This window comes from Gekko japonicus, unplaced genomic scaffold (assembly GCF_001447785.1).
Source record: "Gekko japonicus isolate JY-2015 unplaced genomic scaffold, Gekko_japonicus_V1.1 scaffold953, whole genome shotgun sequence".
NCBI lineage: Eukaryota > Metazoa > Chordata > Lepidosauria > Squamata > Gekkonidae > Gekko > Gekko japonicus.
In genome coordinates this window covers 550,522-564,306 of record NW_015161979.1, presented here as the reverse complement: position 1 = coordinate 564,306, position 13,785 = coordinate 550,522, and the positions used below count along the sequence as shown (strand labels likewise).

The 13,785-nt window shown below is 52.5% G+C and overlaps 1 protein-coding gene across 1 annotated transcript in view; it reads right to left on the bottom strand.

Moving 5' to 3' along the window:
- POLRMT (polymerase (RNA) mitochondrial (DNA directed)) overlaps window positions 1-13,785 on the bottom strand; it is a 49,618-nt gene that overhangs the window by 28,290 nt on the left and 7,543 nt on the right. Inside the window, exons 5-10 of the mRNA XM_015429761.1 lie at window positions 12,824-13,013; window positions 11,945-12,094; window positions 9,907-10,068; window positions 5,387-5,557; window positions 3,094-3,333; window positions 1,024-1,806 (exon numbers count right to left, since the gene is read on the bottom strand). Of these exons, the coding sequence (XP_015285247.1) occupies window positions 1,024-1,806; window positions 3,094-3,333; window positions 5,387-5,557; window positions 9,907-10,068; window positions 11,945-12,094; window positions 12,824-13,013 (1,696 nt within the window). The remainder of the gene's footprint in view (window positions 1-1,023; window positions 1,807-3,093; window positions 3,334-5,386; window positions 5,558-9,906; window positions 10,069-11,944; window positions 12,095-12,823; window positions 13,014-13,785) is intronic.

The window sequence follows — 13,785 nt, the reverse complement described above, 5'->3', positions numbered from 1 at the left end:
AAGAAGAAGAAGAGATTGGCTTTATACCCCGCCCTTCACTTGGAGTCTCAGAGCGGCTTACAAACTCCTTTCCCTTCCCCTCCCCACAACAGACACCCTGTGAGGTAGGTGGGGCTGAGAGAACTCTGACACAAACTGCTCGTTTTCAAGGACAGCTGTGCCAGAGCTTGTGACTGACCCAAGGTCACACCAGCAGGTGCAAGTGGAGGAGTGGGGAATCAAACCCGGTTCTCCCAGATTAGAGTCTGCGCACTTAACCCCTACACCACTGCTGGCTCTCAGAGATGAGCACCATCCCCTCATTGGTGCTCCAAGAAGGCGGCAAGCCAACGTGACACGCAAGCTCTGGTCTAGAGCCCGATTCCCACCTGCTTGAGCCACGAAGCTCTCTGGGCAAAGCTGGGCTGGGCCAGTCCCGTCCCCCCTCCCGCCACTCAGCCGAGTCCACCTCTGCACGCCAGAATGGGGCCCCCACATTTTTGAGCTTATGGGCGCCTTTGGGATTTTGACAAAGGGCGGTGAGCACAATCACAAAATGACTGCCAAGGGGGGGGCGGAGCCAACCACAACAGTCAAGGTTGTATGTGACTCTAAGAGCCCCTCTTCAATGTAGTACCTCTTCACTTCAGGCAGAGGCTCTGTTTGACAGGATGCCTTTTAATCTGCATAGCCAATCAGAGGCCCCGCCGGGCAAAATCTTCACTTCAGGCAGAGGCTCTGTTTGACAGGATGCCTTTTAAACTGCATAGCCAATCAGAGGCCCTGCCGGGCAAAAGCCCCACCAGGCCCCGCCTCGGTGCTCGAACATTAAGAACTGCCCAAAGTAGGCAAGAGGGACGGCTCGCGGGTAAAGGCCAGGGCTCGACAACAGCCCCCTTCTCAAGGCTGACACCATAAAACTCCACTGCCAAGAAAGATCTCCAACACAGAACGCCCACTTCCAGGACCGCCTCTCTACGTCCTGGATCCCATCGGCTCCCACTCGAGGTGGAAAGGCCCCCCACGTGCGCAATTCGTCCTCACCGTCAGCGGGCGGTCTGCTGAATCCAGGACGTCCTCCATGATCTCGTTGGCGTAGGCCAGCCTGTCTTGCAGGGAGCTCTTCTTCTTCAGCCCAGTGAGGTTGATGAGGTGGATCTTCAGCCAATCCAGGCCCCGCGGGCCCAGCGGCTTCCCCTCGGCAAAGACGAGGATGGCCCGCGTGAGGTCGTTGCCCAGGTGGTTGAAGTGAGGTGGGCAGGGGTAAGTCCTCCCGCGGAAGTCCATGTTGTGGGGGAACCAGAAGGCCTGGTCGCCCATGTGCCTGGCGATGGACAGCTTGTAGAGGGTGTCCATGCGCAGGCTGAACATCTCCATGGCTTTCTTGCGGCACTGGGCCATCTCGCGCTTCAAGGCGGACTTGGTCAAGGGGGCGCCTCCGAGAGCAAGCCTGGTGGGCTGGGGGGCTTCGGAAGGCGGGGGCGGGACATCCAGCTTCTCGTTCCCTTTGTCGTTGAAAATGGAGATCACGATGTCCAGGATGGCCCGGTTGACCTTCCACGGGCAGTTGCCCAACTGGTTGAGCGCGTCCATGACTGAAAAGAGGTTCCCGCGGGGGCACCGCTCCAGAAGCAGCTGGTGCTGTACCGCCCCGTCCACGCAGCGCATGAGCTTGGTGGGGTTGAGGATGTAAGCGCCGAAGGAAGGAGAGACCCACGGCACCGGCGGGCACAGCATGGGGATGACAAAGGAGTCGAAGGTGAGGGTGGTCTCGGCAGCCTCAGAGACGAGCCGGGTCAGGATGGGGTGGGGTCTGATGAACCCGATCTGAAGGAAGAGGAAGACAAACATTTGGTCTGAGGGACCCCCGGAGTACCCTTTTTCGTCGGAAGAAACTGGCTTTTAAGCCAGAACATTTGTCTCCTCCTTGCTAAGCTTAATCCTGGCCTATATCCTCACCATTTTTTTTTTTTTGCCATCAAGTCACAGCTGATTTATGGTGATGCCTCGTGGGATTTCAAGGTAAGCGACGCCTGGAGGTGGTTTGCCATGGCCTGCCTCTGCCAAGCCACCCCCAGACTTCATTGGTGGTCTCCCATCCAAGCACTAGAAAGGGCCGGCCCTGCTTAGCTCCCAAGACCGGAGGAGATCGGGCTAGCCGGGGCCTTTTTCTCAGCTACTGCGGCTTTCATGTCGCTCACTAATCTGATGCTGCTGAACTTATTGACCACCTGCGGGTTTTAACATGGACGGCAGATGACGTTACTGCTACAGACCGCCTTTACTGAATGGCTTTTTAAAATGTGTAGTATTTGCACATTGTTATTTTTAGGGTTTTTTTTGGACAAATAAGCTTAATACATCCATAAATACGCATTCCAATCTGCAATGGGCACAGGTGTCTCTGTGCAGGGCTGCTGAACTCTACTGGTCATGGGGGAGGGCACGGAAGGCCCTTTTCTCTGGCCAGCTGGAAGCTTTCTCAACGGCACCCTGGGGTCCTGGAAGCATTTCCCACACACTTCCAAGCATGCCCTCACAAGAACTAGGAAGGTGCTTTTAAAAATGCCCCCCCCCCCCAATTTGGGAGAAGACGAATTCTGTGCGCAGGATCACACTTTGTGGCATACTGTTTGGGGTGTCGTCGTCCCCCAACAACTGCCGAGAGTCCAGTTCCAGAGGGGAGCCGTGCTGGTCTGCAGGAGAACAGCTGGATCCAAGTCCAGCAGCACCTGAGAGACCGGCCAGATTTTCGTGGTAGGAGCATTCCAGAGTCACCGCTCGTATCTGATGAAGGGAGCCCTGAATCTTGAAAGCTGCTACCCCAAAAGTCTTGTTGGTCTCTTGGGTGCTCCTGGACTCCAGATGCTGAGAGAGTGCAGGGGATCCTTTCCCACGTCCCATCAGTGCCCATTTTCAGAGGCTCCCCGGTGGCTTTATCCTTTCCCCGGTGCATCCTAGAACACAAAAGTCTTCTCACAAACATTAACAGCTTCGTATATGCTGCATCTTTAAAAAACAGTGCTGAATTCTGCGACTCCAGATAAGTCCTGCAACTGGAGTAACCCTTGCCGATGTCGGCTTCCCGCACAGAACTTAACTGGGCTTCCTCACCTGGCGGCCGCTGCGGAAAGAGTAGACGTGGTAGAGGATGGGGATGAGTTTCGGCTCCAGGCCCGGGGTGAGAAGGTTGCTCTCCATTTTGAGGACCTGCACCAGGAGCTCAACCAGGTGGAGGCCCAGTTGCACCAGCAGAGAGTGGGGCCAGACGCACTCCTGGGCGACCAGGGATGAGCCGTAGCCGGCCTCCGCCTCCAGCTGCTCCCAATATTCCCGCGGCAGGTAATGGTCCGGCTGCAGAGAGGAGACCGAAGGGTCAAGCCCCGATTGCCCGGGCAAACCCACCAACCACCAAGGGTGCCCAGCAGTTGGGTTAGAACAGATTAAGGGAAGTACTTCTTCACCCAAAGGGTGATGAACACATGGAATTCACTGCTACAGGAGGTGGCGGCGGCAGCTACAAGCATGGACGGCTTCAAGATGGAATTGGATAAGCACATGGAGCAGAAGTCCATCAGTGGTATTAGCCAAAAGGTATAGATAGGAACTCTCGGTCTGGGGCAAGTGATGCACTGTATCCTTGGTGCTTGGGGGGGGCAACAGTGGGAGGGTTTCTAGTGCCCTGGCCCCACTGCTGGACCTCCTGATGGCACCTGGTGGTTTTGGCCCCTGTGTGACAGAGTGTTGGACTGGATGGGCCACTGGCCTGACCCAACATTGGCTACCCTTATGTTCTTATATTCAGGGGCTCCATCAGCCATCTGAGCAGCAGACTCTCAAAATCTTACTGACCAAAGAATGGCTGTATCTGCAGTGAAGTTTCTGTTCCCTGTAGTGAAAATACGGGCCACGTCAACATCCTGTGTATCATCTACTTGGATTCTAACCCTTAAACTGTTAGCTGTTTTAAGATGAATGATGCATGCTGAGATTTTACACAGGTAATTCCTTTCATAAAAGTGGGTGTGGTTTTTCCCCTGCTTCGGAATGGCCCCTGGGCTGCCATAAAAACTGAACAAGCTGTCTCCGTGGCTCTTGTGAGGGCAGAAAGGCGGGGTACAAATTTTGCAAAATAAAATAAAACTAGATCGATGTCTTGGGGGCCATTCCTCTTCAGCTAAGCCCTGACCTGGCCAGTCCGAGAGGGGAGAACCCCACAATCAGATCTCCAGAGGAAACGGAGTTAGTTGTAAGGATGCCGGCACCCGAAAGAAGGCCGTCTGCCAGCTCCAAAACAAACCATCTCCATGTCACCTCTGTTGCTTTCAGACTTTGTATTAGATCCACTGAAGGTTCTCCCCGGTTTTAAAAAAAGAAGCGACTGGCGTTGAAACGTCTTTAGAAATAAAGCAAGGAGGACCCTCCTGAAAAAAACTGGAGGTTCAAAACCAAAGCTTCCAAGAGTCAACATGAGCCCAGCCAAAGACTCTTTCTGCCACCCTCACCCCAAGTCAACTGAAACATCTAATCAAAACAAAACCCCCACAATACGTTGTCAAAGGCTTTCACGGCCAGAGTTCATTAGCTGTTGTAGTTTTTCCAGATTGTGTGGCAATGGTCTGGGTATTGTAGGACCTGATGTTTCGCCAGGAGCTGTGACTGGCATCCTCAGAGGTATGCCACAGAAAGATGGAGTACTCTCTGTGTCAAGGTGAGAAGAAAATAGTAGGCAGGTAATTTATATTTACTCAGGAAGGTGGAGTAGGGCTGAGTCATTATCTTGTAGGAGTTCCCCAGGCTGTGAACATGGACTCCTACAAGATAATGACTCAGCCCTACCCCACCTTCCTGAGTAAATATAAATTACCTGCCTACCATTTTTCTTCTCACCTTGACACAGAGAGTACTCCATCTTTCTGTGTTATACCTCTGAGGATGCTAGTCCCAGCTACTGGCGAAACGTCAGGTCCTACAATGCAAAGACCACGGCCATACAACCCGGAAAAACTACAACAGCTAAAAAAAACTCCACATCCCGCAGTTCAGACAGGACAGGCTAATAACCAGTTGTCTCCATGGGGAAACCGTACATTTCCCCCACCCGTTCTTTCTGTTCCTCAGTGCAGCGCATACAGTCTCTCCCAACATTTTATCCTCACAACGGCCTTGTGAGATAAGTCAGGCAGAGACACAGTGACAGATTCAAAGCTGTTCATTCTTTGCTCCTCAAAGAAAGGACCACTGGAGCTTATGGATACGCAACAGCAAAGCCAAGGGCGTCCCCTGGTGGGAGTTCTGCCCCGCTAGACTCCCCACCCCCACCCCCCGCTACCCTACTTGGGTTGATGCATCCACTGGCTGGACTACCCCCACCCTTCTAGCCCCACACAGGCCAGCCACGGTGTACCGGAGTGTCCTTCGCCAACAGCTGGGCGTAACTGTCGTAGACGTGTTGGATCTTCTCCACCAGACGGCTCCAGGATTTCTTCTGCATGACGTACTTGTTGTAGACCTTGGTGCCAAGTTCCCTTGCCAAGATCAGGAGGGATTCTCCCTGTGGCGGGAGGCTGGAGATGCCCTGGAAGGGGAAGCAAACAGCATTCTCTGAGACAGCAGGCCACCTGTTCGTCTTTAAGAAGGCAACATTCCCACCAAAGGGAACACAGAACAGAGAGGAGAGAGAGATGCGGGAACAGATGCGGGGCTTTCCCTTGATTACTGGATGCAAGGTGTGGAGTAACCCCCCACCGCACACACTCTGAGTTTTAAAAGTGTGGGTTCCCCCTCCCCCCCCCCACTGGAAATGGCAGGGGACCAGGTCACTTGCCTGCTAGGCTACATCTAGGTAAAGGTAAAGGTAAAGGTTCCCTTGCTCGAAAGCCAGTCGAATCCGACTCTAGGGTTGCAGTGCTCATCTCCGTTTCAAAGCCGAAGAGCCAGCGCTGTCCGAAGACGTTTCCGTGGTCATGTGGCCGGCATGACTAAACACCAAGGCGCATGGAACGCTGTTACCTTCCCACCAAAGTGGTACCTATTTATCTACTTACAATTTCTTGCTTTCGAACTGCTAGGTTGGCAGGAGCTAGAACTAGAGATGGGAGCTCACTCCATCATGCGGCACCCGGGTCTTGAACTGCTGAACTACCGACCTTCCACAGCCTGCAGTTCAGCGTCTTAACCACTTGAGCCACCGCAGCTCCTTACCTACATCTACCCATCTGCTAATGGCCCTGGTGGGGAAACTACCAAAAGAATTCGGTGCTAGGAAATCTCCAGGTGGTTCCTGGAGATTTCCCAGAATGCCTTCCAGTAGGGCTCCCATGATGCATCTGCAACCTGGACAGACCAGGTCAAGAGGGTAGAGGGAGTGATGTAAAGGGGGTGGAGACACAGGTTCAATAAAAGCCCTTGCTCCGGGGAGGAAGGGTCTCTTGGGTGCTGATTCCTCGAAGAGAACAGACTTCTGAGCGATGGTCAGTTGTGGCGGCCGCCTTTTGCTGACCACGCGGTCTCCCAGGTAACAGGACACAGACAGGAACTTTGTTAACCTCTTAAGATCATTCATGCCTGCCCTATTTTAACATCAGTTAGGGTATGTCTAGGAGAGGGATTAGGATTGCGTTTATGACCAATTTGCTTTTGAAATCCATTTGCTGATCTAGTGCTGTGCTGAAGGACGCTTGTAAATATTTTCTTTTCGACAAAATCTTTTTTGACTTGGGAGGCTGGTCCTCAGACTCTGTACCACCGAGATTCCCCCACCCATCTTGGCCATGCTAACGCAAGAGGAAAGCAGTCAGGGTGTGCATGGGGCTATTTTCTCCAGGGGAGCTCCAAAGTCGTAATCGGTCCCAAGGGGAACGGAGGACAGAGAGGTGGGGCCTCAGGTTGAGGGGGGGGCTAGGAGCCCTGTCCCTCCTTCTCCAGGGGAGCTCCAAAGTTGTAATCAGTCCCAAGGGGAACCGGGTTCTGGGTAACGGAGGACAGAGAGGCGGGGCCTCAGGTTGAAGGGGGGGGCTAGGAGCCCTGTCCCTCCTAGCAGGAACCTCCCCCCCAAAAAGGGCAGGTGGCAGCAGGTGAGTTACCCTAGTGGGAGGAAGAAGTTGGCAACACCAGGGAGGGGTAGCCAGAGCAGGGTCTGCAAGTCAGCGCAGGCCTGTTCTGTCACACAAGGCTAACACAAATCTCAGAGGGTAGACTCCTATTCTCAAATGTCAGTGCTTAATGTTGAGAGCTCCATGCAATCTCTTTTCGTAAAATTTGGAGACACCGACAAAATGATCACCGGGATCCGCCAGGACTCCCTCTGGGAACCTACCCGTTTGTGCGTGAGGGTTCCTCGTAGGGAGTTGCTCAACATTTTATTTTATTTACTTTTTAATTCATTCATGCCTCCAGGGATTCCTGCATTTGGACTCTGCAGCGCTCAACTGCTTCCAAGGTCTGCTTTGGACCCCTTAGGAGACCTATCCCATCCCCAGCAGTGCCAGCAGGTCCCAGAACGACACACCCGGCGACCCCACGCATAGCAGTATTTTGAGTACATCATCACTCTTCCTAATGATCATGCCTATTTTCCTATAGTTGGGAGGTCATACTAGGTTCACCTATCAGCAAACTCTGACCGCATAAGGTTTTTTTCTTTGTTCTTTGACAGCTAATTGAACCAGACACAGAAATACCAGATGCATTGTCTTCCAATAGAGATTAATAGTTTGGACGTCTTATCTTGCTTTAGCAAAGACAATGAGGACATATCAGATGTATTTTTAGATGCACCTGTTAGATTACCTCATCCATAGTTAAGAGCCAATAATTCAGATTCAGAGTAAGATAAGACTGATATTCTTCTACAAAAACATACTGATGTAATAAGCAAATTGGATTTCGCTGGAAGGAGCTCTCAGAGAAGAGTAGGTGAGTTTTTCCTCTGTGATTGACTTGGGTCTATAGAAAATCCTTATAAGCAGTTTTAATCCAATAACCTGAAAGCTGGTTTGCTTTCAAATTTTACTTGCTATACTACGGTTCAGAAATCATAGGAGCATTGATAAGTTTGGCACTTGTTTTTACAGTGGATATTGGGTTAATTCTCACATACTTGTCTTTTCTAACATCTTGTCTAATAAAGACTCTCTGAAGGTTCCCAGCCTCGTTTGCTGGCCTTAGTGCAAAGAACAGAACCCAAAATTACCTCTTATGTACGACCCCATTTAAAGATTGATAGAACCTGGAGATATCTGATGCTAAACGTGGTTTTATTTATTACTTATTTATCTATTTGATTTCTCGCCCGGCCTCCATGCACAGCAAGGTTTAGCGTGGGTTACAGCAATAAATATAACTCAATGGATTTTAAACAATAAAACACAATTACATCATCGTTAAAATCTACACAAACATCAGGTTAGCTAATTCATTAGATGGCGATCAGGCACAAATTAACAACTGTTCCCATAAGCTCTGCAGGTGTGTACTTTTGGATGGTGATTACTACTAGGGCAAGAAGGCTGCGAGAAAGCAGTAAAGGAGATGACACAAGGCCCATAAACACAGTGCAAAGTACAGTGCAGAGGAGGGGAGGCCGATGTGGTTGGACACCCGCTGCCTCAACCATAGTCCTGGCAGAACATCTCCATTTTACAGGCCTTGTGGAACTGCAATAAGTCCTTCAGGGCCCTCGTATCTCACTTGGGAGAGTGTTCCACCAGGCTGAAAAGGCTCTGGATCTGGTTGTTAAGCAGTTATCTTTTCGGCTGGGGATCACCAGAAGATGTTGGTCTTTTGGATCTGGTTGAGGTTAAGCGGTTATCTTTTTGGCTGGGGATCACCAGAAGATGTTGGTCTATAGAGCGCAAGGCTCTTTGAGGGACCTACTGGGAGAGATGGACCTGAAGATATGTAGGTCCCAGGCTGCATGGGGCTTTAAAGGTGAGCACCCTAACCTTGAACCAGATCTGGTATTCAACTGGGAGCCAGTGCAGCCGGCGGGAGAACCGGTTGTATTTGAGCTCTTAATGGCGTCCCAGTGAAGACACACACCACAGCATTTTGGACCAGCTGAAGTTTCCAGGTGACCCCAGGTAGAGCAAGACAGAGCAGCCCAGTTTAGAGGTGACCAGGCAATCACTGCGGCTAGGTCGCAGAAAGAGAGACGGGGAGCCAGTTGCTTGACCTGCCAAAGATGATAAAATGCAGATCTAGCAACATTTGTGATCTGGGCCTCCATGGAAAGCGAGGCTTCCAAAAATCACACGCAGACTCTTTACTGTTGGTGTCGATAACGCTCCGTCAAGAGTCGGATCCCTGCCCTTATCCCCCTGCGGCCTGGGAACGGGACCTCCGTCTTTGATGGATTTAATTTCAGTCCAGCCACAGCCTCCAAACTCCAAAATATCTGGAGCGGCATCCGGCCGGCCATCCATCAACAGATACAGCATACTGGCGACAATACAGCCCAGACTCCCAGACCAACCAGGCAAGGGGGTGCATACAGATATCGAACAACATAGGAGAGAGGATCGCCCCTTGAGGGACGCTGTGTGCCAAGGGGCAACGCTGTGAAATTCTCTCTCCAAGCACCACCCTTTAGAACTTGTCCAGTCCAGATTCTCTAACAGGATGCAGCAGTGAACCATCTTGTGATTCGTGTTCCCTCTAAGCTGAGTTTGTGTGAGCTAGCTCACAGTTTTTTAGCCTCCGGATCACATATTTTTGTCTTAGCTCAGGAAGGATGGCTCCAAAGCAAACTAATGTATGCAGTAGCCAAATCGCTCGCTCACAACTTTTTTGCCAGTAGCTCACAAAGTAGAATTTTTGCTCACAAGTCTCCACAGCTTAGAGGGAGCATTGCTGTTACACGTGGGTCCAGAGCCGATGAACCACAGGCTCATTTTGACAGCACCCTCCCCCCCCGGCATGCCTTACCCGTATCAAGATGTCCACGTACTCTTCATTCTTCAACACACACAGGAAAGGATACAAGCTCAGCTGCCCCAACGTCCTCTGGCCCAGGCGGAGCTTGGTCTCCTGGAAACTCTGCAGGAGGGCCGCCCGCCACCGGGAACGGAGCACAGCCAGGAGCTCCCGCTACACGAGGGGCAGAAAGAGGAGTCGGAATCACTGCTGGGGTCCTAATCTGGGGGGGGGAATATAAGGAAGCCAGCAGCCCCCGCTTGCAGAAGAAGGGGAGCGAGGGCGCCAGGTTCCTTGGAATGTCGCTGCTGCAGGGCTCTGAGTGTTACTGAACAGGAAGACAAGGGGTGGGTTCACTGAGGGAGTCTCATAATTAGTCACTGTGACAACTAAGAAGCCAGACTCCAACAACAAGCCCTGCTGCCGGGTGCTGGTAGGAAGTCACCCCCCGTATAATTGTGGCCTTAGTTAGGAACCAATGATTGTGTGTAAGCCGCTCAGAGACCCTTCGGGGTTCGAGCGGGATATAAATTGAATGATAAATAAATAAAGAATTAAATAAACTGCCAAAAGGAAACCTGTGGGAAAAGCCCGAACACAGAAGAAAGTCCCCCAAATAGCAGCTGGAGAAAAATACTGTTAGGAAATATTTGCCACTGTGAAACTGTGTGTGATTATGCATAAACGGCCATCTGGGCGCAGAGTGTTTTGTTTCGTTCACTCCCAGCCCTCCTCCCCAGTGTCCTTTCTATTTATTTTATTTATTTATTAAATTTATACACTGCTACACCACCACCACCCAATGTGGGGCTCGGGTTGGCTAACAAGAAGTTATAAATACAATTATAATGAACACTATAGATACATGAACAGATAAAATTCTAAACAATAAAAAACAACAATAATCAGGCTAAGCAGATGGCGCTGAATATTCCCTATCCTTCTCTAGAGGGGGGGAGATAGGGAGGGCCAGGCCAGGCTTGGTGGCGAATCATTACTGTCCTCGGCCACAGGACTGGCAGAGCACCTCTCTCTTACAGGCCCTGCGGAAATCCATTAGATCCCACAAGGCCTGGATGTCATGAGGCAGAGAGTTCCACCAGGCCGATGTCACGGCCAAGAAGGCCCTGGCTCTGGATGAGGACAGCCAGATATCCTTTGGGCCAGGAATCACCAGGCGGTTTTTATCTCCCGATAGGGTTGCCAAACCCCCCCCCCCCAATTTGGCAGGCGTCCCCCGCTTTTGGGGGGATTCTACCTGCCAGCGGCCATCTGGCCACCGGGAGAGCCCTGCCCCCAAGCCCGAACACCTGCCACCACCCTTCTCTCTTGAGAGCAGCTGCGGGCCAGCCGATCTGGCGCAGGGAAACGCTGGCTCCCTGCAGTTAAAGGGGCCCCTTTAACTGCAGTGAGCCGGCGTTTCCCCGCACCCAATCTTTGCGGAGGTCAGGCACAAGGGGAAATGCAGGGAGCCAGCACACCTGTCGGGCAGGCGGGGGGACGCCCCCAACGTGACGTCATCACGTCGGGGTTGCCCTGTCCCGTCCAGTAACGCCCCCCCCCAAGTCCCCCGCTGGGGGCGAAGATAGGACTTGGCAACCCTCTCTCCCAAGCATATGCCCTTCCCGGGGGGGGGGGTATATATAGAGAAAGGTGGTTCCAAAGATAATGACCCCTCTTCTCCTCTGCACCTAGGCTTCCTCTGCATGTGGCTCCACCTCCCACAACAGCCATTTTGTGGTTGGCTCTTCCCCCTGCAGCAGCCATTTTAGGGTTGCGCCCACCACTCCGTGTCAGAATTCCAAAGGTGCCCCCAGGCTCAAAAACATCAGGGACCTCTGCTGTATAGCGATACTAAGTATTATTATTATTTAAAGGAAAAAGAGGAAAAGTAGACTCAAATGTTATATATGTAAAAGCATGTGGCTGTAACTTTATTGAAAAACTAAACTGGTTAAAAAAAAAAGTATTATTATTAAACTCAGACCTTGAGACGGCACAGGTCTTTTCCAGCATAAGCCCCTCCCCCCCGCAGAACAGCCCCATTTACCGCTTTGACGGCCTGTTCCGTCAGGGGCTTGTCTGCCTCCACAGAGTCGATGGTGACCATGTTGGATGCCTCCAGCTGCAGCTGCTCCCGAAACCGCTCGCGTAGCTCTTGGGCTGTGAATTCCAGCTTGGGGTAAGAAACGGGCTTCTCCTGCAAGAAGACCGGAGGGAAGTGAGTTGTGCGTGTGGGCCTTGAACTCGAGCGCCGACAAGAGCAGAGGTAGTCCAGTGGCACGGAGGAAGAGCCCAGAGGCATGCTCGCTCAGACTGATGGAGGACTGCCGATTTAGAAACTGTGCAACAGGACCGGATTTCTGGTGTGCTGGGTCAGCAGCTTTCTAGGGCAGTTGTGGAAGTCCCCCAACTAGAAACTGCCTGCGGCCTCCCCCCAGCTCCAAGCAGCAGACCCATGGTAAAGGCGCCCCCACAATCGATCCCTCCATGTCACAGGAGTTGCAGAGCAGAGCAGTCAGCAGGGAACAGACTCCCAGGAGGGCAGGGAACTTCGGAGGCCCTGTTTATTTTTATTTTGAACATTTCACTTCATTTCTACCCTGCCTTTCTCTCCAGCAGGGACCCAAAGCAGTTTGCCTCTGTTGTATCCTCACAATAACCCTGTGAGGTGAATTAGGTTGAGAGCATGTGACTGGCCCTGGGTCACCCAGCAAGCTTCTGTGGCATGAGTGGGGATTCGAACCTGGGTCTCCCAGCTCCCAGTATGACACTCTCACCACTACGCTACGCTGGCTCTCACTAGACTGGCCACAGACTGTGAGGATGCCCACAAGGTGTTCTTTTGTGTCAGGAATGCATTTAAACACTGACCCCTAAGAGCTGGGCTCTAGGAGCTGAATGTAGAACCAGACCAAGCGCCACTGACCTTTGTGTAGAAGTCCTTGAAGAGGGGAACCGTACAGATGTCGGCTGGGCGGACAGGTGATGGTGGCTCGAAGTCCGGCTTAACCCTCCGGATGGCCTTCAGTGCCATCTTCACTCCGTCCTCCTCATGCTGGGAATCTTTCCAGAGGTCCTCTAGTTGGATGCCATCAGCCTTGAGCTGCTGGAGACACCTGTGGGAGGAGGAGGAGGAGGTGAGGTTCGAGGGATGTCACCTTGGGAGGGAGGGGGGGGACACATGGGATTCTACAGACCTGCAGCTGACTCTCTCAGCACAACGGAAAGTAGCACCACTGAAGCCAAGGAGAGGCGCTGGGAAAGCGGTTTCAGTGGCGCCAAAAAGGTGTTTACTTACGTAAAACACTTATTAGCCACTGTTCTTCCTTACAAAACTCAAGGAGGCTTACAATATAAACAAGTTACATAAATCTTCTCCCTATATTATAAAGCCCATTTGGTGGTGGCACTTCTCTAGAAGGTTCCACACGCTCTGGAATTGGTTGGTGCCCTGGTGTGTCACTCACACAGCGTCTCTCTCCATTGGCTGCGTTGCTGCCTTTTGCCCTCACTTTCACTTTCCTTCAAGCTGCCGGCCGGGCTGGGTGCTCCAGTGGCCCTTGCTCAGCCTGCAGGCTCCAAATGGGGCCATGGCAGCGGCAGCCAGGAGCCGCCGCCGGCCAAAAGGAGGGCCCGGCCGCCTGGAAAGGCACCAGAGGTGGCCAAGCGGGGAGGCGGCAGCGACCCGTTCCTTCGCACCTCCCCTGTGCGATCTGGGGATGAGGGGAAACAGCACCGTGCCACTGGGCCTGAGGCCGGGTGGGGAGCCAGAACCGGACTGTCCCATCGCCCCTTAGGTAAGCAGGGGGACAATGTTGCAGGCCTTGGCCCACCCGGGGCGGCGGGCACAAACGAGGCCAGGCGGCTTGGCCCACTGGGGCCTTGACT